We start from the raw sequence: 27,178 nt of genomic DNA, 5'->3' as shown, positions 1-27,178 counted from the left end.
GCACATTGGCTGAAATAAATGTTTTAGCTTGGGTAGTTTTGCCCTTCAAATGCTCTTGATTGTTAGAAACAATAGTGCCTCTTGGCCTTTTGATTGTTTGAAATTTAAAAGCCAGCTTGAATATTCATCCTGGAGAAGGCACAGGAGAATGGAACATTCTCCTTCAAGTGCAACCTATACAAGATTGTTTGTCCCATAAATGAGAATAGGGAAAGGATCGCTTTTTTAGTATTAAGTTATGTTGTTTTCTTTTTCAAAATGTTACTGGAATGTTTTTCTGCACTATGTTTCGGTTTCACCCCCCCATATGTTTTTTTAAAAAAATACAAACATGTCCCCTTGTTTTCCCCACTGAATCCAAGTTTTTTTTATTATTCAACGAACATGTACAGATAAGAGATTTATTTTGAAAAAAAATTGGTATGCGTATTTTTCTTCGCTAGATTGTCCAACTGCTTTAATATAACCTCTTTCTATTTTAAAAATAAAACATTGTTACAATATGCAAGGACAATATGAACCGCTCAATAACATTTGTAAGTTAGGATGATTTTAACATCCAAATATTGACTTTTAAAAACTGTTCAAAGACACTTCATTCCTAACTTCAGACTTGATACGAACCATAAAGCAGGTTTTAATTGTCATGCCTCCTCTCCTTCAAGAAGTCTGGGTCTTGCAGGTTTGTGAGGGTGCTGACAATTGTGTTAAGAGTTCCTGCCTGTTCTCACAGAACTATAGGTCCGAGGTGTAACAATTAAGTTTGTAGCCCAGGAATGATGATAAAACATGTTCTCTGGTAAATGAAGTGTACTGAAAACTGGAAAACTGCCCGGCAACAGACACTGCTATTAAGCTGCTACTATCCTCACTGACATTTGTGCCACAGGATATTCATGAGTTAAGTACGTAGCTGAATTGCCCTTCAAAAGTTGCCAGCTTTTTCCTCTGGCAGGGTCTCTGTGTCTTCAAGACCTGACTGAACTGCAGAAATTAAGCAAACCAGGCTTTGCTTTGAACTGTGCATGCCAGGCGTAGGAGCAATGCCAGGGGAAAAAAAGCTGGGCAACTGACCACCACTCTCAACAGCTGCTACTTTTCAGGCTGAGTGACCATGCTCCTGCTTAAAGGGCACCATTGCCCTGCCTTGATTTCTTCATCACAGCAGTAGCAAGACTTCTTATACTTATTGATCACCTGTTAATGAAAAAAGGGAGTGACAGAATATAGAACAGTTGCAAAACACAACTCAAGTTTTGGGAGGATTCAAACATTGATTACTTCACCCTAACTTACTCTTACTTTTCTTAGGAAAGAAGTTTAATGAAACAAGCAATGGGGCACCCTTTGCCACCTTTATTCTAACTGCCAAGTTGCGAACACCACGGTCAGATGTATGCAGCAAGACTGCCAAGATGCAGCAGGCACAGGCGAAATAGTTGCCACAGTCTCTTGTATATCTTCTTCTCCTGGCCCTGGTTTATACAATGAAGGTGAGGCAGAAAAGGGAAGTATCAACACTGCAAGAAAGCCAGGGAGCTTACCAGCCTGTTCCTACTTCACTTAGTTCACTTATTCAGTGACAAGTCAGAACCAACCCTCACTGCAACAGCAGAGTGTATGTGCACGTCTTACAAGTTGCTTTTTCGGTAAAACTGGTGCTGCTCTTGTTTTTAAAGATGGCATCTTGCAGACTCCATGGCATCCAGGCTTTGGTCAACATCTCGTCTGCTTCCCAGGATGAAGATCAGCCAGAAAGATAATTTGGGTGGTGGGATATGCAAAGCTATTAGTTTTTCTGGTGACAAGTAATGATGACCTGGGGACAGGGATTATTATACCTCATTGCATTTTTCCCATGTGCCTACATCTCCCTGAAGAAACAAGTATATGGTAGGGTCCAGCCCTGTGTTTCAAATTTAAGGGGCCCTGCAAGTCCTGAATAATCCCATTCCTTCCAGAGGCTCTGGGGTAAAAGGCTCAGGGACAGAGTCAAGAAGGGAAAGTTTACAGGAGGAATGTGTTAAGCATTGGAAAGATTAACCCTCATGTAAACCCAGCACTGATTAAACCTATTACCCTTCCTCTTTCTGGAATTCCACAATTACTACCAACCACAATATTGTGGGCTGCATCCCTTCAGGCTGCAGATTGGAGGATCATATTTCTGAATGTTTCCCCACATAAATTCACTGGAGAGTTTTATTACACACAGGGAAGTTTATGGTTTGTTCTTTAATGTCAGCAGGGGGTGGAGGGGTAGGGTTAAAAATGCAATTCCTCATCTTCAGTCCAAAGTAATACAGTCCAGAATTTTACTACCTTATTGATCAGCTGAAAAATCCAATTGCAATGAGCAAAAATGAGGAACGGGATAGCTTGGAAGGGGTCTCGGCCGGAAGGATACGAGAGCGATGTTCAGGATGAAATAGTTTGCACTCTTCGGGGGTTCCGTGAGAAGAGATTGTAAAACGCAGCTGATGTGGTACGTGATTTGGGGAGCCATTTTGAAGCCAGATATTAAGAGGGTTATTTCTTTAAAAAAAACAACCCATTTATGTCTAAGGTTGCCAACTGGCCTGAAAAGAACTGGCCTGTTCTGTTCTTGGGCCTTTTAACAGGAGCCCGATTTGCAGAAATTATCACCTGCTAGCGTCAAAATCAACAACTGCAGTGGCAACCTCCTGTACGGTCTGACTAGCAAGATAGATGAGAACCACTGTGATGGAATGTTGCTCCCACCCCCTCTCCTCATGCACTTCGTTCCAAGCCTCCCTCTCTCCATATGCCTAATCTGAGGGGAGGACTCTCGAACATTGTCCGCTGTGCCATAAGAGATTAAACCACACACAAGTGTGGGCACTATCTATGAACTCTGAGATCCCCAGTGGTAGGGCAAAACCCGTTGGAGAGCTTGTGGTAATGACCTGGCACTTCAGAAACCCAGAGAGAAAGGGAGGGGACAACACTACAAGTAGGTCTTATGCATATTTCTCATCAGAAAAAAACAAACCATGGAGCTTGGACTAAACAGTATTTGCTGTGCATATTTTGTGCTGCTTTCAAGATTTCTGATGGCTTAAGAATTTGGATTTTATTGACTGACACTAGATGGCAAATAGGGAAGGAGAAGAGTGCAAGCACGACTAGTATACACCCTACCCTTTGATTGCAGAGCCCAAAGCAACCCACCTTAAATTTCCCAAACTGTCCTTTAACATCTACTGGTTCCGAAAGCTTCTTACGTGCTGCAGAAATCCAGCAGGTGTGGGTTTTCTGGGCATAGAGATACAGAAATATGGAAAAGCTGCACCTGTCAGATTCTACCACTACAACCTGGTCACAGAAGTCTTAAAGCAGGGGTGGTCAGTAGCATTAGGTCCACTTCTTGGGTCTGATTTCACATAGCCCTTGAACTAATTTCAGAAACCCTCAGCAAGAGATCAGCTCAGAATTTTGACAAGAGTGATCTGCCCCATCCCCAGCAGCCTGCTGGGTGAGAAAGGAGAGAAGGGTATGAGAAAATGGAGGAAGGAAGGAAAGAAAACGTGGCAGAAAGATACGAGAAAAATGGCCCATCCATTTTTGGCCCTACCTGCTCCTAGCTTTAGTTCCACTCACTGCCAGCATGAGCCTGACAGATTACTTCTGATGCAAGGCAGCCCTTGACAGAAAAAAGGTTACCCGCCCATCTTAAAGGCACAGAAACCCTGCTAGCCAAACAATGGTAGAACAGATCAGTAAGCAAAGCTGTGTACACACTCCTGTTTACTCTGCATCCAGCGCTGGTTTGGGAAGCGGTGTACACAAAACGTTAGCCACAATCCATATCTATCCTGTCATTTCTTTTGAAATAACGTGTTTTGATGCATTTTCCCCTGATCCAGCTTGGATCTGAATTGAGAAAAAGCAAGACTTAGCTAAATTTTAAGCAGGTAATCTGTACACTGCCCTTATTTTTGCATTTCTGCTCCTCCCATTCCTAGTTTTGCCCGAAAGAAAAATAAGCAAAATCCCCAATTCTCTGAAACTTTGCAAATACACTAAGTAATGCAAAGCTTTCTGATGTGCTAGTTTGATTCCTATCACACATTTTGGGATTCCTTAATACAGGATTCAGTTTCCTTGATTTGGCAAGAGTAAACAAAGCACCCGACAAGAGAGCCTAGATCTGGTAAAACAAAAGAGTTAATTTCATGGCTTCTTCCCAGGACAATTTGCTGTAGACAGTTGCCTGAGGAAACAGAAAGGAGTCAATAAACTGTGTGTGTGCCGGTGTATGTGTGTGAAGCTGGTGTCTGGAAAGACAATCATAGTGACATTAACTCCTTGGTTTGGTTTCTCCAAACAGGATCTCAGTTAAATAGTTCTCCAAAAAAAAAAAAAAAAAAGGTAGCAAATGGGGAACAAAACATATTGGCTTCTCTAGGTTCAGTCTCTCTAAATCTGGAAAGGGGAGGCAGCCCCCAGCCCCCAAGGCAGGGGAAAAGGCACCAAACTGGAGTGCTTAAAAAAAATTAAAAAGAAGCCCAATCCTAGAGTCCTCTCTCTTTTAAAGTTCCTCATGTTTAACTTGATCTTCATCTGATTTCAGCTTCAGTTCCTCTGCTGTGATCTTCCCATCCTTATTCCGGTCTTGGTTTTGGAACATGTCATTGACAACTTTTTCTGGGTCAGTGCCTGGCATGATACGACCTTTGCCTTCTGAAATCTGGGAGTTGATGAATGTTGAGAACTGTAGAGGAGGGCAAAAAGAAAGCAAGGAAAGTGAACTGGGACAAGGACAAGTTGCTTCCGCAAAGGGGGCGCACGCATGCAACAACATGGGAAACATCATTTCAAGGAACCTGCTTCTGGCTCTCCCTACCTCAGTCTTTAACTTGTCTTTGTCTAAGACTGGCCATTTCAAAGTTGAGTAAGATGCATGATAGGCAACACTATGTTGCATAGTGTTAATAAAAATACTAAAGGTGCATTAATTTGAGTGCATCTAGATTATACTGCTGGGAAGGGCCATACCTTTAGCCCCAACCTCATTGTCACATGGCTCCTGGTTTCCCAGTGTACACAGGCTGACACTTCAGCGGCAAAGAGCAAGGAAAACTGGGTCCTTAATCATGCAGGAACCCTCTGTGAGTGAAAAAGGCTGTCTACTGCAAGATACACCAGAACACAGGGAAATCAGGAGGACCCATGTTGCTCCTTTCATGGCTGCGATACCTGAAAAGGGCTCGCATCTTGCTGCAAGTTACAACAGAAATATTTAGCATTTGTTACACACAGCTGTCCTTGCTTTCTCTAGCAATCTGAACATGTAGAGATTGTTTTGGGTGTGCAATGGAACACTGCATTTTTGTTTTCACAGTTGCAAGAAGGGGAAAGGCCTAATTCTCAGGCTCTGACGGATTACTATTCTTACCAAAAACGGGCAATGGACAGTATTGCTGTGACATTTAATCGAATTCATCACTTAATGAACTGATTTTTCCAAGCTTTAAATCGATGAAAATGATGTTCCTGATTAGCCAGCCGACAGATTTTTTAAAAAAATATTTTCATTACAAGTACTTATAAAAACTGTAGATGACAAACACAATCGTACAGCCAAGGATGCCTCTTCTAAGATGAGGCTTTCTATGACACACATGTCCATCATCTAAAAATAAAGCAAGTATGCTTCTTGCTTCAGAGCTATTGTTTTTATCCATGTACAAATGGAATGAATTTTTAAAATCTATTAATTTACTAAACTCATACAACTAATCACAGAACTAGATGTTCTTACTCCAGTGGAACAAACAGTACAAATGGATCCATTTCTCCCCAGTTCAAAGCCTCCTCTACCACCTGCACTCTTTCTAAAACAGAACACAATCACACCTAGGGTTGCCATATTGCCCGGTTAGCCAGGTTTTACCCGGATTCTTTGCATGCCACTCGGCGCCCGTTTAGCCCCTTAGGTGGCCCGGATTCTCAGTTTTAATTTTAAAAAAAACTAAGTTTCTAGGTGGTCCGGTTCTCGAGATATACATAAAAACGTCAGCCGCCCCCTCCCAACTGTTAAATCTTTCTTTAAACAGTACTGTATAGCACTTCATAGCTTTAACCCTGCCCGTTCAGGATTGCAGCCAATCAGTGAAGCCAGGGTTGCATTTGGTTGACCTAAGGCAGTGTCTAGAAAACCTCACTGCAATGCCAGAATATGGTAGTTTCCCCCCGTTTATCTGAAAATCTCATAAATTGGGTAAGTATATACATTTCAGTTTTTTTTCCTCTTGTGTGCAGGAGTCAGATCCTAGGCAGTGTTTTGAAAACCTTCCCAATACTTGCTTTTGTAAAAGCAATGCTAATCCCATATGCCCAGAGTAAATCCTATTGAATTCAATAGGACTTACTTTTGAGTAGACATGGTTATAAATGTGCTGAAAATCAATGGGACTTTGGAGTGAATGTAAAAAAGAATTGTGTTTGTGTTCTAACTCTTTCTGTCCCCCACTCCAGTCCTATTTTAAAGCAAGTAGGCAGGGCTTACTTAAGTATTACAGTTTTTATTCTGTAGGAAACTAATACTGATTTTTTTAAATCTAATACTGATTTTTCTGCAATGACCAACTGGTTTGACAATAAACTATTATATGGGATGTATGTATTTATACATCTGCAGAGTGTGTGTGTGCATGTATGGAGTCTTTCCAACAACCCTGTAAGGTAGGGTTGGAAACCAAGGCAGCTCACAACAAGAAATAAAGCCATTTAAAATCCAATAACCATAAAAACAAGTATAAACAGTTGCAAAACAGCGTAAAGTGGCATGATTCGGAATTTTGGGTTGTGTGAATGAAGTTGCTTATCACTTGAGGTTGCATTTCTGTCCCTGGTTGAGTAAGCCCCACTGAATACACTGGGACTTGCTTCTGAATAAATAAACCTAGGATTGCACTATAAATATCTTTATAGTTTGTGTAAATAATAAATATATTTGACAGTCATGCTTATATAAATATTTCTTCATTTATATTTTTGGTTTTTGGTTAGAAATCCTGACTGGTTGTGAGATGCTTAGTTTTCTGCCTTACTCATAGGAATCTTGTTGTGGTTGGTATGGTATTGCATTTAAGAAATCATGGTACGAAATTGCCTGAATCAGTTTAAGGCAGATTCCTTGGTTCCTAAAAGTGGGAAGAGACTCCAACAGGGCCACAGTGACTCCAACATTTATTTATTTTTATTTACAACATTTATATACACGATATCTGCTGGAACACCTCTCCCGATACGAACTGGCTCGTACACTACGGTCTACTACGAAGGCCCTCCTCTGGGTCCCGACCCATAGGGAGGCCCGGAGGGTAGTAACAAGATCTAGGGCCTTCTCAGTGGTGGCCCCCGAATTGTGGAATAGTCTCCCCGAGGAGGTACGCCTGGCGCCGACACTATTATCCTTTCGGCGCCAGGTTAAAACCTTTCTCTTCTCTGAGGCATTTTAATCTAAGTTAATTTGAGTAAATGTTGTAATTTTATTTTAGATGGTGTACTTTTATATACTTGTTGTATTAGATCCTGTAATTTTATTATTGTATATGTTTTTATGTTCACCGCCCAGAGAGCTGTTTGCTAGTCGGGCGGTATATAAGCTTAATAAAATAAATAAATAAATAAATATACCACTTTATTGTAAAAAATCTCAAAGCGGTTTACAGAAAGAATTAAAACAATAAAATTATTGGCAAAAGCGTTAAGGACAGATACTTAAAAACATTCAAAATAATAAAACCAACAATGAGTTAAAAACAGATTAAAAATACAATTGCTTTCACATGCCTGGAGAGGCTTGCCTCAAGAAAACTGATTTTAGCAGGTGCTGAAAAGAGGCGTCTGCCTAATGTCAATAGGCAAGGAGTTCCAAAGCATAGGTGCTGCCACTTTACAGGACTGATTTCTTACAAGAGCAGAACTACTATGTGGCACCCATAACATGGAAAGCACAGCTTGAACTTGGCCTGGCAGCAAATTCAACAACCAATGCAGATTTCAGAGCAGAGGTATTATGTGCTGATAGGATCTCACTCATGTCAGCAATTGTGCTGCAGCATTCTGCATTAACTGCAGTCCCCAGGTCAGGTTGTGCTGCATGGGGATTTCTGTGACCTTGGCTGACTGGCTGCTAGGATTTTTTTAGTTTGGGCTTTTGGTTATGAATCCTGACTGGTTGTGGGATGCTGAGTTTTCTGCCTTACTCATAGATATCTTGTTGTGGTTGGTATGGTATTACATTTAGGAAAGTGTTACTGCCTTTTGTGTTTTTTTTCCTATTTGCATTTCACTTATCTTTAACCTCACTCCGTTACAGCCATAGAAGCAACAGCAGCATATGCAAGATAATTAACTCCCATTAGTGATGAGCAAGAATTTATAATTATTATTTTAATTAAAACAAGAGGCTTATCAGTACTTTGAAGAGGACCAGATATTTATTTTCTTTCTGAGACCAGGACTGGGTCTTTCATGATGCCTGGGGGGGGGGGAGCAGGAGAGTAGTCGATAGGACAGACATCCTGGCATTGGTAATCTAATTAGCAAGGTATGTGTGGGGTTGTTGCACACTTCCAGACCCAGTTTCATTTTGAGTATGGAGGTGGAACCTGTGTAGATGTGGTTGATCAAAGGGAGAAGAAATTTTGAGTTAAGCAAAGCTCTGCTTTTATAAAACCTAAGAAACATACAGATACTTTGAATGTCTGAGTGCCTGCACCAGTGGAATACCGGAGGAACTTGTAAAACTTGCTGCAACAGTATTTAGAACTGAGTATGTGGTGTGAAAGACTCCTTTTCCTAACATTCTGGCTTCTTGTTTTTCTCCACCCACCACATCTCTGAAATATATTGTATATGTAATGCTTAACTAGACTGGTGCCCTGACTTACTTTATGTTTGTTGCTATTTTGTGTTTTTTTATTGATTGTGTATTTTTATTGTTTTTATTATATTTGTAAGCTGTGCTGAGCTCTGTTTTTAACAGCAGAAGGGCAGGATATAAATCCTCTTAATAAATAAATATTCCATAGTGTTGGAAACTAGACTCTAGGCATTTAAAGCTGAAAATGTTGCTTTAAAAAAAAAAGATCTCTCACATCTTTCCCCAGTTTTTGGTGGTAATTCCTAGGCACAAAAACAAAACAACTGGACAATCCAAATATTAATATGCAAATAATAATATGGCAACCCTAATCACACCTCCTCAGGTGGGACTTCATTGTCCTTGTTGAGATCCATAGCTTCAAACAGGTTTTCTGGTAGGTTGCTATGCCAGACAAACAGGTACCCTTCTGGAACTCCAGGCTCCATATGCAAAAGCTCTAACTCAAAGTAGAGCACAGCACTGCCAGGTACACCCCGGGCTGAAAATACAAGGTGCATGTATCAACAGTACAAGATGATTCATGGGGACACTGGTTAGGCTGCAGTGCCCCAGAGTCAAAGGTAAGGGAAAGATCCTAACAGGATGTCACCTTGCTGCTTGACAGGAAGTTACATCAGAGGATATAACTCCTATTTCTCCTGCTGGGTTTGATGGAACTGCAAGGCCATAGAAGACCCCCTATTACCGCCACCTACTTTATTACTCCTCAATTATAATTGTTCATAAAGACTAGTATCTAACAAGAACTTCTATAAAAACTCCAACATTGGACTCCAAACATTTTTGTCCTGAAGCACAGCCCCCCCTCCCCAAGACAAATTTATAACACCCAAGCCATTAAATTTCAACAGCTATTTCTTAGCACTTTACATCCTAAATGTAGGCTGTTCATCGTTCCTAACGATGAATGAATAAAAACTTCATATATGTTCTGTGCTAAAAATAATTATAAAATCTAAATTCTACAAAAGGTTACGCAAGTTACGCTAAGTTGTGCACGTTGTTTTGCGTCATTTCCTCTGCTCGTTATTGGGGGGAGCAAAGAGGTTTGCATGGTGCTGAAGCCCCATCTTCTGTTCCACGGAGATCCTGCTCAACCATCCCCACTCCATCTCATCCCACTTCAGTTTATGAGACTTTACCAGGCATCACAGAGAGACTTTCAAACATATGTTTGCATCCTTAACAGCTAGAAAGTCACTTGAAAATAAAAGGTGGGACTCTTGGGATGCTGAATCCTGTATGCATTATCCATTCCTTCTGCTAGTCATGTGTCATCTGGGCTTTGAAAACAGCTGCATAAAGAATTTCCCCAGCCTTACCACCACTTTCGCCATGACCCAGATGTGGAGGAACAATGATGATCCGTTTCTCTCCCACGCACATGTTGAGCAGGCCACTGTTTAGGCCTTCAATTATCTTGTAGGTACCTAGAGTGGCTTCTTGAGGATGTTCATAGTCGTGGCTGTCAATGGGGAACAGAAAGAGACCATCAGAGTCCTTTCAAGAATGCCTTGCCGGAATTGCTGAAGTGTGCATGCTCTGGCCCTCCCAGGAGCTCTTCCCCAGAATTCTGCTTTATAAAAAAAAAGCTAATTCTGTACAAATTATGCAAATTACCATACATCTGTTTGCTTCTGCTAATCATGGGAAGGGTCAAAGAGTTATGGAGGGCACTGGTGTAGCAGATAATGTACTGGTGTAGTTGCTGTGGCCCCAAGATGGTAAAATTTCCCAAGGACGCCCACCTTAGTCTTAGGAAGCAGTATCAGGTCTTTTTTAAGGAAGGCATTTATGGACACTTTATGGGACCAGAGGTTTGTTTTAAAATTATTATTTATACTGCAATTTTATTTAATTGTTTTGGAGGGAGGGTTAACCTGACGTTGAAAAGTTAAGATGAGGCTTGTTGATTTGTTATGTTGTAACTTTGCTTTTTTGATTGTGTTTTCCTGGATGTTCCCTGTAGGGAAATACATAGAATTGTATTGAAATTTAAATAAAATGAACCCCAAGCAAGGGACTCACGAGGAGAAGAGTTTGGTGCCATCCAAGAGGGAGCAGTTGTAATGGTAGCGGACAAAGTCTCTGTCTTGTGTAGTGACATTACAGTCCGTAGGCCGGTAGATAGTCTGTATCTCCACAGAGTCTGTGGGGTTGTGGAAATCGATGACATGGACCTCAAAGATGAGCACAGCTGAGCTAGGGATCTTGTTCCCTAGAAGGCAAGAAGGACAGAGGTTCTTTGTGGATGTAAAGAGCAAGGACATCTGTATGCACAAAAGTAATCTGAGGGCCACAGCTGACTCAAGACAATTTGCTGCCTCTAGTAGCAGTACAGAGGAGTGCTCCAGGATCTCTTGGGTGTCACAGAATACACTTGAGGCCCATCACTCCTTGACAAGTCCTTTCTCTCTTTTGTTTCATTGTTTGACTCTGCAGTTTTCTGCCTTTCTTCCTCCTGGGAACCCTCACCACATTAATGTGTTCGCTGAGGAACATCTATATGTCTGTCACAGAACACATGCACGTTGCAGAGAATTCTGGGGCCTATTCTTGGACATACACTCAGTTCATGCAGGGCATTGCCTAGGCCTGTAGTGCCTCACTGTTGCCCTGCTTGAGTGTGCTCTAGGATTTAGGGATCTAATGCTCCCCTGTGGCTGTGCATTGCAGGGGAAGAGCAATACTGGGGGGCAAGCCTGTCTGCCGTTGCTGATCTTCTCACTGGGGAACCCGCAATAAATTTCCAAGGAATCGCAGGGTTTCCTGGGACAGTTGGAAAATCACTAGTCTAACCTCTCTTGGAAGGTTGTTGTGAAGATACAATGAAACTAGCAGAGGACCTCAAAGTATGGTTTCCCATGATCCTCTTGTCCTACCTGCTTCCTTCTTCCTCAGCCTCCATTGTCTTTATTCTACCTGCCTATCTTGCCAAGAATTACACCTTGCCAGGGCAAACAAACTGAGCAGCCTCAGATCCTTTTGCCATTAAAGGACAAAATTCTTTAGTTGCTTATAAGATAGGAAAAGAATCCTATAGTACTTTGTGTACTAAGACAGAAGCAATATTGACTGCAGATATTTGGTATGGCCTTTGAAATCCAGCAGAAGTTACAAAATAGGGCTGGTTTGGGAATATAAGCCTTTAAAGGGTTCCACATTTGCAACAGTGAAGGGCTGCCCCCAACCTGCTTCTTCTCTCTTACCTGCCCCATTTTCTCCATAAGCCAAGTGGGGTGGGATTATTATTCTTCTCCTTTCACCAATGCAGACCCCTTGCAGTCCTTGGTCCATTCCTGGGATAACATAGCCTTTTCCAATATAAGTGTTATAAGTGTGGTTCCGTGAATAACTGGAAGTGGAGAAAGAGAAATCATGGGAAAGAAGTCCCCTCCAGATTTCCTAAACTGTGGCTAAGTGCATCTAGATACAGGCTGAAATGGCAGGACAAGACACATACAATTAGCTACTGTGGCTTCTGATGTGTTGGAAGGTGAGAACATGACAGCTTCCCACTTCTACAAAAACTTCTTGGGTCAGGTTCAAACCATTTATGGCCTAAGTAACCAGAGGACTTTCTGGTCTTGCTGTTCACATTCTGCTTTGAGCTTCTGCTCATGCTTCCTCTGTCTTTTGATCATCCTCAACCTTCACCTGTACTGTTCTGTCTTGAATAGGATTAGGAACATAAAAAGGCATCATTTTCTGTTCTGCCCTATATCTGTCACATGCAGCAACATTTCCATTCTGCTGCAATTCAGGTTCTGCAAAACCATCATTATTCAGCTCACTGTTTGCTTTGGCCAAATATAATGTTATTGTTACATGATTCCATGCCATTCATTTCAATGTGGTGAGGAGACGTCATCAATAAAGTACTGGAAAAATAATGACAATGAATTGTGGACTGGGGGAAAAATGACAACAGAGAATACCGATCATTTTTCCCTGACTGATTTCCATTCGTTGTTTGCAGACAAACACACGAAGTGACACAATTTCTGGTACCGTTCCCCATTTTGATGGAATTCTCTGACATTTCTGTTCTGGACAGACTGACTCTGGTTATATTAACCAGGACACACAAAGAAAACTGAGGAGTGACAGCTTGATGGGGTAAGAAAGATTCTTGCCAATGACAGCTAGGAGCGGGTCTAGCATCAAATGATTGCTTTCTGCAGTTCTAGTTTGCTACAACCCTGCTCAAACAAGTCCTGCCTCTGATGCACAACACAAAGATGCCCCAGCTGAGTCTGGACAGAAGCCTATCAGGAAGCGCAATGAGACATTGGGTACCATTAGCAGCATCCTGTGTAAATTGAGAATGCACTCCAGGAATGTACTTCTTCATGTCTGATATCACAGAAGGTCCTGGAACACTTTTAGTTGGCTTAGCACTCCAACTGTGCCAGAAACAGTGGTGAGAGCTAGCCTCCCTCATTGCTTCCAGCATGCTAGACCCCCTTTCACTTGTGCTGATCCAGGTGAGTGCCTAGTCTACTTATATGGTAGAGCCTGTCTTGAGTATCATGATACAGCTTCAACCTCAACAGATGTGCGTCTACCTATTCTGTGCAAACCTCTCTCAGAAGATCCACTACCTCTTGGGGCAGCTTCTTGCTTCCTTCTGGAAGGTGTATCCCAAGATTTGGTCCCAGGACCTATCTGCATTTCAGTCCCCATTACCTGGAATCAAAGAGGGTCCCATCCATCAAAGTCCCATTATAATGGTACCGCACAAAATCTCCAGTAACGGCCTTGCGCTTGCATGATGCTGGCAGTTCCAAGTGTTCCAGGGAGATGCCATCTTTTGGATTGTGCAGATCCACCAAAAGAACATCAAAAACCAGGGAGGCTTGAGGGGGGATGACGGTACCTGAGAGAAGACGAGAAGAACCAACTTATCTCATGCAGGCAGATAGCCACATGGAGCCAGATGACATTTTAAACTGCCACATTTTTTTAGGGGATGTTAGTCTATCTGCTTTTGAAATATCATTCCTTTATTTGAGAGTGGTATATAACAAAGTGTGCCATTTGTGATAAATGCAAATGGCTAGATTTGAACTCAGCTGATTTCATCCCATAAAGGTTGTTATTTTAGAGTTTTTAGTCCTAGGGTTCCCAGCATGGCACCAGTGAACACGATGCACTCAGACTCTGAATGCTCTTGGTGCCCACAACAGCCCCCTTTCCATCCCAATTTTTAATTTGTTTTTGAACACCGAGGTATTTTGAGTGCATTGTTTGGTTGGAAGGGGGGTTGCCTGTTTGTTGGAGATGTTTCCTGTTTGTGTGTGTTTTGTTTTTTTGTTTCTTAAATTTCCAAATGTCCAAAAAGATTGCAGACCTCCATTTTAGTCACTAGTGCACTAGTGCAGATGTTTTTTCTAGGTGTGCGTGTAGAGAGAGACAGAGACAGTTTGAAAGCAATGAACAGAACTTCATCCAAGCTTTCTCTGGATCCCTATAAGGATTCCGTTAATCACCAAAAAATATATGCATGTAATTGTGATTAACAAAACAGAGGTTTTGATTGTTCTACTAAACCGTTTTGGCTTCCGCCTTCATCAGCTGCTAACATACAAATGCTGTTACCAAGGTGGCAGTTAGAGAGTTTTGAGGATGGAATGCTCAGAGAGGCTACCTTTGCACAAACTAAGTAATGCTGGTACTGTCCCTCCAGGTTAAAGCCATGTTGTGCCATGGTGTCCAGAGAATATATCCAAAAGTTCTCCCTCTCAGTCAGTGCTGCTGCATCTGTTGGGATCTCTATAGGTGTTATAGAAAAGCCCAACAGGCTGTGGCCCCCAGTGTTGAAATGTTTTGCAACTAGTTGCTCCACTTTTTTTGTCAAGATTGCTGATTTGTGGTTTCTGAAGCATGTGCGTAGGTCAGTTGTAGTTTTTCCTGCGTAATGGATATGACATCCTGGTCTTTTGCATTCGATGACATAAATTATACTGCAGGATCTGCAGGTGATGTTCTGTTTGATGTAATATGTTCTGCCTGTCCTAGTGCTTTTGAAAGTAGCTGTCTTCCTGAGGTACACATTATATATATATATATATATATATATATATATATATATATATATATATATAATTCCTCCCCTCATCTCTAATATATTCTCTGTACAGTAGTCCCTTGTATGTATGCCCAAATGTGCATACATTCCTACGTTAAGAGCACCCTAGAGATCAGCTAGCAGGTGCAGTCCCAATCCCCCTTTCTCAACATTATTTATTTCTAAATGAAATAAAGTCTGATGGTTTCAAAAAATAATAATAATAAGGAATTTATTTGTGAAATCCAAATTGGCAGATGTGAAATCTGATCCTGAACACTGAATCTGGCTTTCTGTAGCACAGAATCTGGGGTGATTTAGTTCACCGTGTGGTTCAGATCCATAAATTTCCTGACCAACTTACCGTAGCCTTTCTCTCCATAGGCCAGAAACGGGGGGATGACTATTTGCCGCTTCTCCCCAGCACACATGCCTAGCAGGCCCTGGTCCATTCCTTTGATCAGCCAGCCTGAACCCACATAGGTGTCATAAGTACTGTCTTTTCCATAGCTGGGAAGCATGTGAGAGTGGAGAAAGGGAAAGAGACACCAGGCAAGAAATCAGTTCAGTGAAAAGAATAAGATCTTGGCAGCACAGTGCTGGTCTAACACAGCAAGCTGTAAATAGCCATTCCCTACAATCACCTTAGGTGATGGAAGCTGCCGCACCTTCAAACTAGCAGCAAAATATTTTCAACTCTTTGTAATTATATCTGCGTGTCAGTTATGAAGGAATTACCCTTACAGATTTTTGCTCTCATTGGGAATAAACGCATGATGACATTTTGATTGCCTCCAGTTTTGCTCTTGAGTGATGCTAAGGGTGTGTGTGTGTATGGTCTTTCATTTCTGTTGTGGTTGCTATCATATAGCTGTTTGGTTCCCATTTTGCCATACTTTGGAGGGATGCCTCTAGATTGTCACTTCTAGTCTTGGGAATAATGAACCCAGGGAGTGGGTGAGAGTGCCACCTCCTGCAGCTCCTCACCAGCATATCTGTTGCTAGTACATATCAGAGCTGCTCAAAAAAGGGGTGATGATGGAATCAGTCCCTAAAGGCCAAAAGCAGGTGAGATGCTGGAAGCTCTGCAAACTGAATGCAGAGCTTTGCTTTCCTTTTTCAGTTCAAAGCACCTGCAGCAGGTCCCCCAACTGGATTGGGGCAGCAGGGCTGAGGGAGGTGATGCGTAACCTTCTCCCCATCATTTTGCCAATGTAAAACCCTCCCCTGCAGCTGCATATTCCCCCTTGTTGTGGGGGATACAGCAGCTGGGAGGGAGACAGATTCAGATCAGGGAAACAGCGCAAGTTAAGGGGAAAGGGTTAAAAAAACCCACCCTCCACCAGTGCTGCTCCCACAGTCCAATTCAGAACCCCTGTGGCTGCATTGAAGAGGAAGAGGACAGCAACAACAATAATACCGGAGATCCAGCATCTTTGGCCCAAGATTTACTCTACCCATTACAGAATGAGAGTCAACTTAAATGTGCAGCTTTGAATCCCGTGTCTGAGAATCCCTTTCCGTTTATAACAGCAGCCTGGGAAGGGTGGGGGTGGATCCAGACTGGGACCGCAGCCAAGGGAAGGGTTTTTAAAAACCCATTTCCCTAAACACTATTTCCCACAAGTGCCTCCTGGATGCTGTTATTAAAAGCTTGGGTCAGGGAAGATCAATGTTCAGCGGGAAAACAGTAGACAGAAAAGGGTTAAGCCCCTGTTCTCCACATCATGGTCCTGACCTAGATCAGGCCCTACTATGATTGCTGGTCGTTTTTTTGAAGACGAGGAGCAGAATCTTGACAGGACTCAAAGATGCTTTTAGTGTCAGAAGTAGTTTGACCTTGAGGCGGTAGAACAGCCTTCCACAACCCTTGTATCCTCCAGTTTTCCCATCATCCCTCACCATCAGCCATGCTGGATGAAGGACTGTAGCTCAGTGGTGGAGCATCTGCTTTGCATGCAGAAGGTCCCAGGTTCAATTCCCAGCATCACCAGAGAGCTGGGAGAGGTTCTTGCTTCAAATCCTGGGGAACCACTGCCAATGTAGACTATGGTCAGATTCAGTATAAGACAGTTTCCTATGGATGGGGCTGACAGAGGTCCAAGACATTGTGAGGGCACCTGGTTGGGGAAAGCTGCAGCAGACTGAGGTAGTAAAACTCTAATACCCCTACACAACACACACACACAGCTCTGTAGTGTGAACTGGGCAAGAGCTTTTGCGCTGACAGTGCGGCTTCCACCAGGTCCCTGCAGGGTCAAGCAGTCTCAGCTCCTTTAATAAGTGCACAGACTGAAGGGCGGGCTAGGACTGGGGCAATGGTGGCTCCATGTCAGTGGGGGAGTGAAATCCGCTCCGGGTTTTAGTCTGAACTTTCAAGGAGCTGTCCAAGGTGCTTGAAAGTTTGGACTAAAACCCTGAGCAGATTCCGCTGTTTCACTGACATGGAGCCATCAGTCTCCACTGCGCTATGGGAGGGTATTCTCAGGTCCTCTGCTATTATCTTCCGGGACAGAGTAGTGTGACACCTGCAGCCTGAAGCGTTATAGTCCAGAACTGTACTGCTTCAGCATGAAAGCATCTTCTGTGCAATGTGGGCCCAGTCTGCACATGCAGCAGAAAGAGCTGGCAGGGTTCTGTAGTGGCAGAGTAGGCTGTACCACTTCATTATGCAAATAGGGGTGCCTCTCTTTTTTTTAATGCGCAACCTTGTAAAAAGTTCCTTGCAAGTAAAAAAGAAAAGAAAATAAAAAGAAAGAAACCTAGCACATCAAGAAGAATGGCCCTATCCCAGACTGCTTCTTGTTGTGTTTTCTACTTACAGGGAGTTTTTTTATGCAGCAGAGTACTGAAAAGCAGCATTTCCACCCACTTACCCTCCAGCAGTCTGAAACAGCACAGTCCATTCTACACTCACATACCCGGAATGCTACCACTTGCTGCATTTGATGTGTAGAAGAGCTCTAAGGGATCCATGGGGAGGCCCCCATGGTGACAGAATGGAAGAAAAATACAGAAAGGGGGGGACATACATTGTGAACCTGCTGAGGTTTGCGACTGGAGACCCATCGGGACGTATGCTCTGTCTTTCCTCTGTTCCAAACTTCCAAGTCAAAATCCGCCACCTCCCCTTCAGCATTTCCTACCTGGAGTCAAAGGGAGTGCCATCCAGAAGCGTGCCATTGTAGTGATAACGCAGAAAGTCCGAATTCTCCACGGTGCGGTTACAGTGTTGCGGCTTAAACAGGGTGGTGACCTGTAGCTTGTCTTCCTTGTTCCAAATGTCAAGCATGATAACATCAAAATACAGGGTGGTGTCCGGGGGAATCAGACCAGCTACGGAGTGGAAAGTGAAAAACTATCATGCAGCTGGAGAGAACAATTTTCAGGAAGACTGGGGAGGTCAACCACAGCCACTGTCCTCCACCCCGGCATCGGGCTATTCGGATTACTAGTTATTTCTTTTTAACGGCCATCTGTCTCAATGGCACTTTCCAAAGTACAGGAGGTACACAAAAGAGAGGAGAAAGGGATTACGGATGGGAAAATCACATATAGCAAAACTGATGGAACTGGAAATGGCGAGAGCTAGGAAATTTAGGGAGACGCTCAGGTGTGTGCACATTTGGGCAACTTCTCAATATAGAAATGTATAGACACGGAAACAAACAATAAAGACAATTTTAATGCATATTCCCTAATTGTATTTTAATTGCATTTGTTATTATTAAAATTAACTTTAAAAAATTAGGCACTGTTCTGCTCTCCGTATCTCAGAGCCAAACTAGACAATACATTAGCAACATATCTGTGCCCTTAAGTGCAGTTGAGTTTTGTTTTTACACAACTTGTCAGTGTGGGCCCCATGATACAACTGAGACCCTAGCATGGGAGTATGGAAGCTTTAACCCTTTGCCTGCCCCCATTATAGTCCTGATCCTGATCAGTCCCCATGCATCTTCAATTTGAGTAGGAGAAAAGCATCCTATTGAAACTAATGTGCTTCCCAATGGATATTGCAGGCGTGGGGCACTGGTCTAGATCAGGACCACAACAGGGGAGCAGAGATCCCTGGCCATCTTGCTAGGCTCCCAATCCAGATTATTGGATCCCCTCACTCTGAGCTTATGCAGATATATAGCTAACCTAGCTTAGTCCTCACTTGCCTGGTCAACACTGGGAGCTTGCCACTCACCAACACCAATGCTGCCGTAGCCAAGATGAGGTGGCACAATGAGATGCCTTCTCTCATTCACACACATGCCCTGCAGGCCTCTGTCCATGCCGGTGATGAGCCGTCCCACGCCCGCCACGCCCGCCACGGTGGCACCTCGATCATAGCTGGGGTGGAGAGAAGACATTGACAGAAGGGATGAGCAGAACAAATTAGACTCAAGAAGATTAAAGGGTAAAGCACAAGAATGACTAACTCTAAAATGGCCACTAAGAAATTATTAAGGGCCCTCTCCAGACGTCCTTTTTATGATGATTCATGATTATTTCTGTTCATGATGGTATTGGGGTGGTTATACACAATCTCGCTTTTAATAGTTTGTGCCTGCAAAAGTTTTGGGGTGGGCATACTGCTTTGTTTCCAGTCTGCGCATGTTCTGTAGCTTCCTGCTCAAATCCTGAAATGTTGCGGGGGGGGGGGAATGGGTTGTCTAGCTTTGGTTGCACTATAGCGCACGAGTGTCCCTCCTGACGGCAATAATGCTGGTAATATTAGAGAAGCACCACAGAATAACTTATACAGCAGAATGGTGTCTGGATGGTCCCATATAAATCTACCACTAATGCACTATTGCTGCGTCAATGACATACTACAGAATACACCTGCCAAAAAGCACCAATCTAGAGGGGCTCAAGCTTATATGGCTTTAAGGGAGATTTGACCAATTAATGGAAGATATGAATGGCTTCTAGTCATTATGGCTATATACACCCTCCAGGTTCTCGGGCAGCACGTCTCTGAATACTGGTTGCTGGGGAACATCAACAGGAGAGGGCTACTGCTCTCAAATCCTGCTTATGGGCTTCCCACAGGCATGTGGTTGGCAACTGTGGGAAACAGGATCCTGGAGTACATAGGCCTCTGGTCTCATCCAGGGTTGTCAACCTTTTAGGGCCCACTGGGCATGTTTGCAAACAGTATAAACTGTTGTGGGCACCCCACCCCACCTTCATAACCTATTCTATTCGCTATACTAGAATGCTGATTTTAAGCCCAGTTTTAACAACAGGAGGGGGGAGGGCCCCCAAGGAGGTTCTCTATGAGCACAAGTGTATCCTTGGGTTGGTGGTCCCTGGCTGATCCAATAGGGCTCATCTTAAAACACTTGTATAAAAGATCTGCTGTGCAGAGTGCACCTTTTATTTACTTTGTTACATTTCAGGAATGGCCAGCTGTTCCCCCACCCCACTCCACCCCACCGGGTTTATGACCATGCTTTAAACATTTGCTAACATCTCCCTCACCAATGAAGCACTGCTCCTGTGACAGAGTTATGTGATTTTTTTGGTGACACTTTTATGGGGATAACATGTAACATCACTACTGATGTCATCATCCTTTATTCCTCTCCTCAATGGCTGTGTAGATTTGGAACTGTTCTGAAGCTAGATTACTGCAGTGCATTATACATGTGGCTGCCTTTGAAGACAGTTTGGAAACTGCAACTGGTGCAGAATCCAGCAGCCAGATTGCTCACCAGGCCAACACAGTCTGAGTGCATAACCCCAATTCTGGCACAATTATACTAGCTACCAATTAGTTTCTGGGCTCAATTCAAGGTGCTGGCTTTGACCTATAAAGCCTTATATGACAGGACCCCAATACCTCAAGGACTGCCTCTCCCCATATGAACTAACCCGGGCCCAGCATTCAGTATCTGAGGCCCTTGTTTGTGTGCCCCTTCAAGGGAGGTGCGGATGGTGGCGACAAAAGGCAAAAGGAGACAGAAACACGGTTAGAACCCTAAATTCAATAATACAGCGATTAGTACGTAGGGACAAAGAGAACTATTACAATAGTTATTGTATAGAAATAGAAGAGGACAACAGAAAGGGTAGAACAAGAGCCCTATTCCAAAAGATTAGAGAAACGAAAGGGAAATTTAAACCAAGGGAAGGGATGTTGAAAAATCAACAGGGGAACACACTGACCGAGATGAAATAAAAGGAAGATGGAAGCAATAAACTGAAGTACTCTATAAAAGAGATGAAAGGATGACAGATTCATTCATTCACGGAGGAACCGTATGGTGAAGAACCAGACGTTTTAGAATGTAAGGTGAAAGCTGCTCTTAAAATACTTGGAAGAAACCAGGAACAGATAGCATACCAATAGAGTTGCTACAAATTACTGAGACTGAATCTGTCCAAATTTTGACAAAAATTTGTCAACAAATATGGAAAACTAAACAATGGCCCACAGACTGGAAGCCTTCAATATATATCCCAATTCCAAAGAAAGGGGATCCCAGGGAATGCAATAATTATCGAACTATTGCCTTAATATCCCATGCAAGTAAAGTAATGCTCAAGATTCTACAACAAAGGCTCTTACCATATATGGAGCGAGAAATGCCAGATGTCCAAGCTGGATTCAGAAAGGGAAGAGGCACCAGAGATCATATCGCAAACATATGTTGGATAATGGAACAGACCAAGGAATTTCAGAAGGAACTCACCCTGTGCTTTCTGGATTACAGCAAAGCCTTTGATTGTGTAGATCATGAAAAACTATGGAATGCTTTAAAAGAAATGGGGGTGCCACAGAATCTGATTGTCCTGATGAGCAACCTATACTCTGGACAAGAGGCTGTAAGGACAGAATATGGAGAAACTGATTAGTTCCCAATCAGAAAGGGTGTGAGACAGGGGTGTATTTTATTCCCCTACTTGTTTAATCTATATAAAGAACATATCATACGGAAAGCAGGATTGGACTAAGATGAAGGTGTGAAAATTGGAGGGAGAAATATCAATAATTTAAGATATGCAGATGATACCATACTACTAGCAGAAACCAGTAATGATTTGAAACGAATGCTGATGAAAGTTAAAGAGGAAAGCACAAAAGCAGGACTACAGCTGAACGTCAAAAAGACTAAAGTAACGACAACAGAAAATGTATGTAACTTTAAAGTTGACAACGAGGACACTGAACTTCTCAAGGATTATCAATACCTTGGCATAGTCATTAACCAAAATGGAAACAATAGGACTGGAGAGGGCAGCTACGAGAGAATAAGAAAAGGTCATCAAATGCAAAGATGTATCACTAAATACTAAAGTCAGGATCATTCAGACCATGGTCTTCCCGATCTCTACGTATGGATGTGAAAGTTGAACAGTGAAAAAAGCAGATAAGAGAAAAATCAACTCATTTGGAATGTGGTGTTCGAGGAGAGCTATGTGCATATCATGGACCATGAAAAAGACAAATAATTGAGTGTTAGAACAAATTAAACCAGAACTATCACTACAAGTTTAAATGATGAAACTGAGGTTATCATACTTTGGACACATAATGAGAAGACATGATTCACTAAAAAAGACAATAATGCTGGAAAAACAGAAGGGAGTAGAAAAAGAGGAAGGCCAAACAAGAGATGGATTGATTCCATAAAGGATGCCACAGACCTGAACTTACAAGATCTGAACAGGGTGGTTCACGACAGATGCTACTGGAGGTCGCTGATTCATAGGGTCGCCATAAATCATGATTGACTTGAAGGCACATAACAACAACAAACCCTCTGCATATACAAATATATAATGTGTATTATATAGCACAATCCACCCTAAGATAAGTATTCCCATGGATGGAGCTAAACGCATGCCTAACTCTCTCAATGAAAAACACAACTTAAATGTGTTTAACTTTGCAAAACATGCCCAGTTTTGCTTTGTTTGTTTAAAGCGAGGGAGCTTCCCTCTTGCAAATCTATCCCTACTACAATGCCTCAACACCCCAAACATTATTTGCTTGTTTTCCTTTGAAAGATATATGCTGTCCTGGCTACAAGGCTATGCCAACTGCAGCAAGATTTCCTCCACCCATGATGTCTGTGTAGTTATCACATCACAGTTGCAGGACAAGGACTAGAATCAATGTAATGCTAAGGAGAGAGGGAAGTTATTCCCAGTACTAAACAGAAAAAAGAAGGTTGAGTAAACCTTTACTATTTATTTTATACAAAAAAAATTGTATCCCACTATTCCTTTAAAAAAAATCAAAGCAGTTTACAATCATACAGCTGTATACAATAAAAACCACGTAAAAATTTAAAATCAGAAATCATCGACTAACGGTTACAGAAAGATATTTTCTTAATTGCTTGCATAAGCTTGGCAGCATAGAAATATTTTCAGCAGACATTTAAAGGGTGAAACAGAAGATGCCGGCGGATTAGTGACCCTTCTAAGATTATATAACCTTCTTAGATTATAGAATAATCTGGCCAGGTTTGAATATTGCTTTCTGCTTCTCTATCACTGTCACCATTTGACTGTCCTTTCTCATTGTCAGAGATATCACTGGAATTACTGAATTCAGTGTCTACACGTTTATCTCCTGCTGCTACCAAAGTGCTTGATGATGTAGATGGGATGCTATCATCAGGACTCACTGACTCTTCTTCTGCAATTACAGAATTCTCAATCTCCACAACTTGTCTTGGCTTTTTGAAGTGGGAACTAATAAAGGCTTGCTTGCAATTGACGCTCATTGGAGCCTGCAGAACTGACTCAGAAAGCCCTACAGCAAGAAAGAAAAACACAAACTTTAAAAAAACTGCTGGGTTCATAGGCTCCTCCACCACTCTCTCTCTCTGCGCTTTTTTTGCTGCTAGGCTTTCCTAAATGCCTGCTCCCAAAGTCTGTTTTTCCTAAATGAAGGAATTCACACTCTAAGCAGACCAGGCACCCATTTTGCATAGGAATTTGTAACTTTTTGAACTTTACCACCTCCTAGAAGATAGGAAGGGATTTTTCCACCACCTTCTGAGGATACATTTATGAAGACGATCTTAGGACAGATTCAATTATTTAGCCAAATTGCACTGCAACGGCAGAAACCATCTTTTTAACAAAATTGTATCCTGAAGCAAGGAGCAGCTGGGAACATGTGCAGCCAGGAAAATGGGATGTAATAAGGCAACAATTCTGTAAAGTTTTGCTTAAAGCAAAAAAACCCAAACTACTCCTGCTAGCATAGAGAGGAGCAAATGAAACATAATCTCCAACTTCCTTTTAGTTGGAGCAGAATAGACTGTTCTTGTATTCTGAATCTGAATGTACCCGCATCGCATGATACCCAAAGGAAGATAACACTGTGGTTTAAATCAAGACTGAGTTTTCTTCCAGATCTCTGGAAAATTAAATCCAGGCATAAGTCTTTACAGGCATTTTATAGGACTGCCACCTACAATGCACATTTGGCAGGAATAAAGTACAGAATCCAGCCTTTTAAAATGTATAAGCAGCTGCAGCCTCGTATGGATGACACGTCTACAGCCAAAACTGCAGAGCCCGTCATGGACGCCATCTCCTTCTACAGCCTACTTCAAATTCACGGCCTCCTTCCTTCCACACCATCCTGAGTGTGCTATCTGGCTTGCTTGATAGCCCAACCTGGCTCGTGTGCAGTGAAATTCGATGCTTGAGACAAATTTCAAAATGCCCTGACAATTTTGTTTAGGTACAGTTTACAATAACTTAAGTTGTGCAAGCAAAATTACAAATAAATTCAGTGAAGCTGAACCAACTGATAATATAATAGCAAAGTACAAGAGAAGAAGCTCTCACACATATTTTCAGCCTAGTTAATAAATTTGCTTTTGAAGTAAGGGGCTACGAGGAACATGGTTGTTCGTTCTCTATTTAACAAGGGAGCGTGGGTATATATCATATTTAACAAAATGTTCAAGTGATTTTTTAAAACAAAGCCTCCAGAAGATCAGATTCAAAATACTCTCAGCTGAAAACATGCTACTGTGTATGTGGCTCCCTTTCCTGAGTCAACCTCTCCCTTTCTCTGCTTTTTAAAATTAATTTTAACTATTTAGTTCTCATTCCAACTGCACTTTATTGTATCATGTTCAATGTTGGACTGCAATTCTTACACAGATGACTTTTTAAAATATGGGCTTTTTTTAATCAGCAGCTTTATCAATGGCTATTAGCCATGACAGCTCAATTAAACCTCTATGGATTGTATGCAGCTTTGCCATTCCACTGCACAACAGAGTCCCACTTGCGCAACTGAACTTCCCCCTCCTCTCCCCTGCAGCCCCCCCCCATGCATCCTCAAAATCTGTTCCAGACAGTTGGGAGATCCTCTGGAGCAGTTTTGGAGGGGTGCACAGGAAGAGGAGAGGAAGGGGAAGTCCCATTATGAGAATGGAAATCTGCATGTGCATCGTTAGATGCAATCCTGTCTTCAAAATTCCAGACAGCAGCAGTACTATGTTCCATTATTCCAAATGTAGGCAGCGAGATGAAATTAGCTTAAGTACATTTGCTAAGGCAAAGGGGTGTGGATTGAGTTGCCCACTACCAGGGAGGTAGCCACAAAGGAGTAATCCACAGGAGCCTGAGCATCTCAAAGTTATTAAATACCCCTTTCCTGAATATTCAGCTTTCTTCTTCTTTTCTGAATGGAAGTCTCTAAGCCTTTTATTCACAGAAATAAAAAGAAAAATATGTAGACAGTATTCTATCCATTTTTCCTCAAAAACAAAAATCTCTTTCCAATGTTCTGATCACAGAGTACCAAAGCATGACCAACATGCTTTGACTTGACTACTTACAACTTGACTACTTTTTAAAAAATGTAATAGCCATTTTAATTAAAATTAAATAATGTTAAACGTATTAAAAGTATTTCGTGTCCACCCCCTCTTTTACTTTGGCCCTTCACCCCAGTGCCTTATAGGGCACTTGTAAATTCTGCCTTGCAAGCCTGTCCACGTTCCTTCCTAGATGGGTCCCTTTCCTTTTCAGACCTGCCTCTTTGCAAAGTCAGCCTTGCATGCTTCTGGCGACAAAGCCGGCCTTTGCAACACAACCGCTGCACAGCAGCGGCCTCTGAAGTTAGGCGAGTGAGCGGCAGGGCCACATTTCTTTTTCCCGAGGCCCAAAGAGGCAGATGAAAGGCACATACCAGAGGCACGCAATCCCTCTTTTGCGAGAAGGGAGGGAGGAAGGAAGGTTTTTCATGGTTTGTTTTTACGGTTGCATGGATGGCTGTTGCAAACATTCCTGGAGTATTCAGCAAAGACGCATAACTTAAAAGCCGCGGGATTTCAATCTCTCAACCTATAGAAAATTTCCTTAATTCAAATTTGGTGGGGGACACATTATATAGAATTGCTCGCGGGTTGCTACTAGTTACCCGTCCCTCGTCTGGACAAAAAAAACCCATGTCCTTTCCACTCCACCGTTCCTGGATGGGAGCCGTGCATTTATTAGTGAGTGAGTAAGTACCTGGAGTCAAACTTGGTGCCGTCTTGAAAGGTCCCATTGTAATGGTAGCGGACGAAGTCGCCCATCTGGACTTCTCGCAAGCACACTTTGGGGATGTAGTATCTGTCAATGACGACGTCCTCTAACGGGCCGGGGTCTCCCAAGCCTCGGACCCCATAAAGGCTCAGGGTAAAGACAAGGCCGAGGAAGCTCATGATGTTCTTCGACGGCAGCCTCTGGCAAAAAAGGAAGGCTCTGCAGCTGCAGTTCGCGGTTGGGCTGCAGGCGGGCAGCCGAAGGGGGCGTGGGGGCAGAGAGAAGATGAGAGCAGAGGAGGCGCCTTCCTAAAACAGAGGCCTGGAGGATCCCAAGCCACTCGCGTAAATTCTGTAGACGTGTAAAAAAGCGGCCTGCGGGTGGATTGCAAAAAAAAAAAGGAGCCAAAGACCCTGCCAGTCTCCAGTTTCTACGCTGGTGGGCTCCGCTCAATCGAAAACGGCAGGAGTTGCTTGCAACTGATTTGAGGAATGTCTTTGTGTGTTTTCCGTTTTAGGCTTTGCAGCAAAGACTTCTGGAAACTATTTTAAAACATGTCCGGGCAGCAAAAAGTCCTGACAAGAGGAGAGGGCTTGCAAAAAAAACCAAAAAACCTCCCGGGTCCTAGTGCTTGTTGACCATCCCCCTGGAAAGTCAGACAGAGTAATGCTTACGTGGTC

The 27,178-nt window shown here is 42.6% G+C and overlaps 1 protein-coding gene across 3 annotated transcripts; it reads right to left on the bottom strand.

Moving 5' to 3' along the window:
- Positions 1 to 245: 245 nt before the first annotated feature.
- FKBP10 (FKBP prolyl isomerase 10) lies at positions 246 to 27,178 on the bottom strand. 3 transcript variants are annotated; one of them, XM_061590690.1, is made up of 10 exons: positions 26,484 to 27,175; positions 19,186 to 19,331; positions 18,137 to 18,326; positions 15,355 to 15,500; positions 13,610 to 13,799; positions 12,130 to 12,275; positions 10,949 to 11,138; positions 10,243 to 10,385; positions 9,235 to 9,398; positions 246 to 4,735 (listed from the first exon to the last, which is right to left on the bottom strand). In XM_061590690.1, the coding sequence occupies exons 1-10, from the start codon at positions 26,675 to 26,677 to the stop codon at positions 4,553 to 4,555; spliced, it is 1,692 nt and encodes a 563-aa protein (XP_061446674.1). In that variant the 5' UTR covers positions 26,678 to 27,175; the 3' UTR covers positions 246 to 4,552. The 3 variants fall into 3 exon arrangements, with proteins under 3 accessions (XP_061446674.1, XP_061446675.1, XP_061446676.1); XM_061590691.1 differs by lacking the exon at positions 26,484 to 27,175 and adding an exon at positions 26,161 to 26,250; XM_061590692.1 differs by lacking the exon at positions 9,235 to 9,398 and having other exon boundaries at positions 4,581 to 4,735; positions 26,484 to 27,178.

This window comes from Rhineura floridana, chromosome 11 (assembly GCF_030035675.1).
Source record: "Rhineura floridana isolate rRhiFlo1 chromosome 11, rRhiFlo1.hap2, whole genome shotgun sequence".
Taxonomy (NCBI): domain Eukaryota; kingdom Metazoa; phylum Chordata; class Lepidosauria; order Squamata; family Rhineuridae; genus Rhineura; species Rhineura floridana.
Note: the sequence above shows the minus strand (reverse complement) of the source record. Positions and strands in the feature narration are given on the sequence as shown.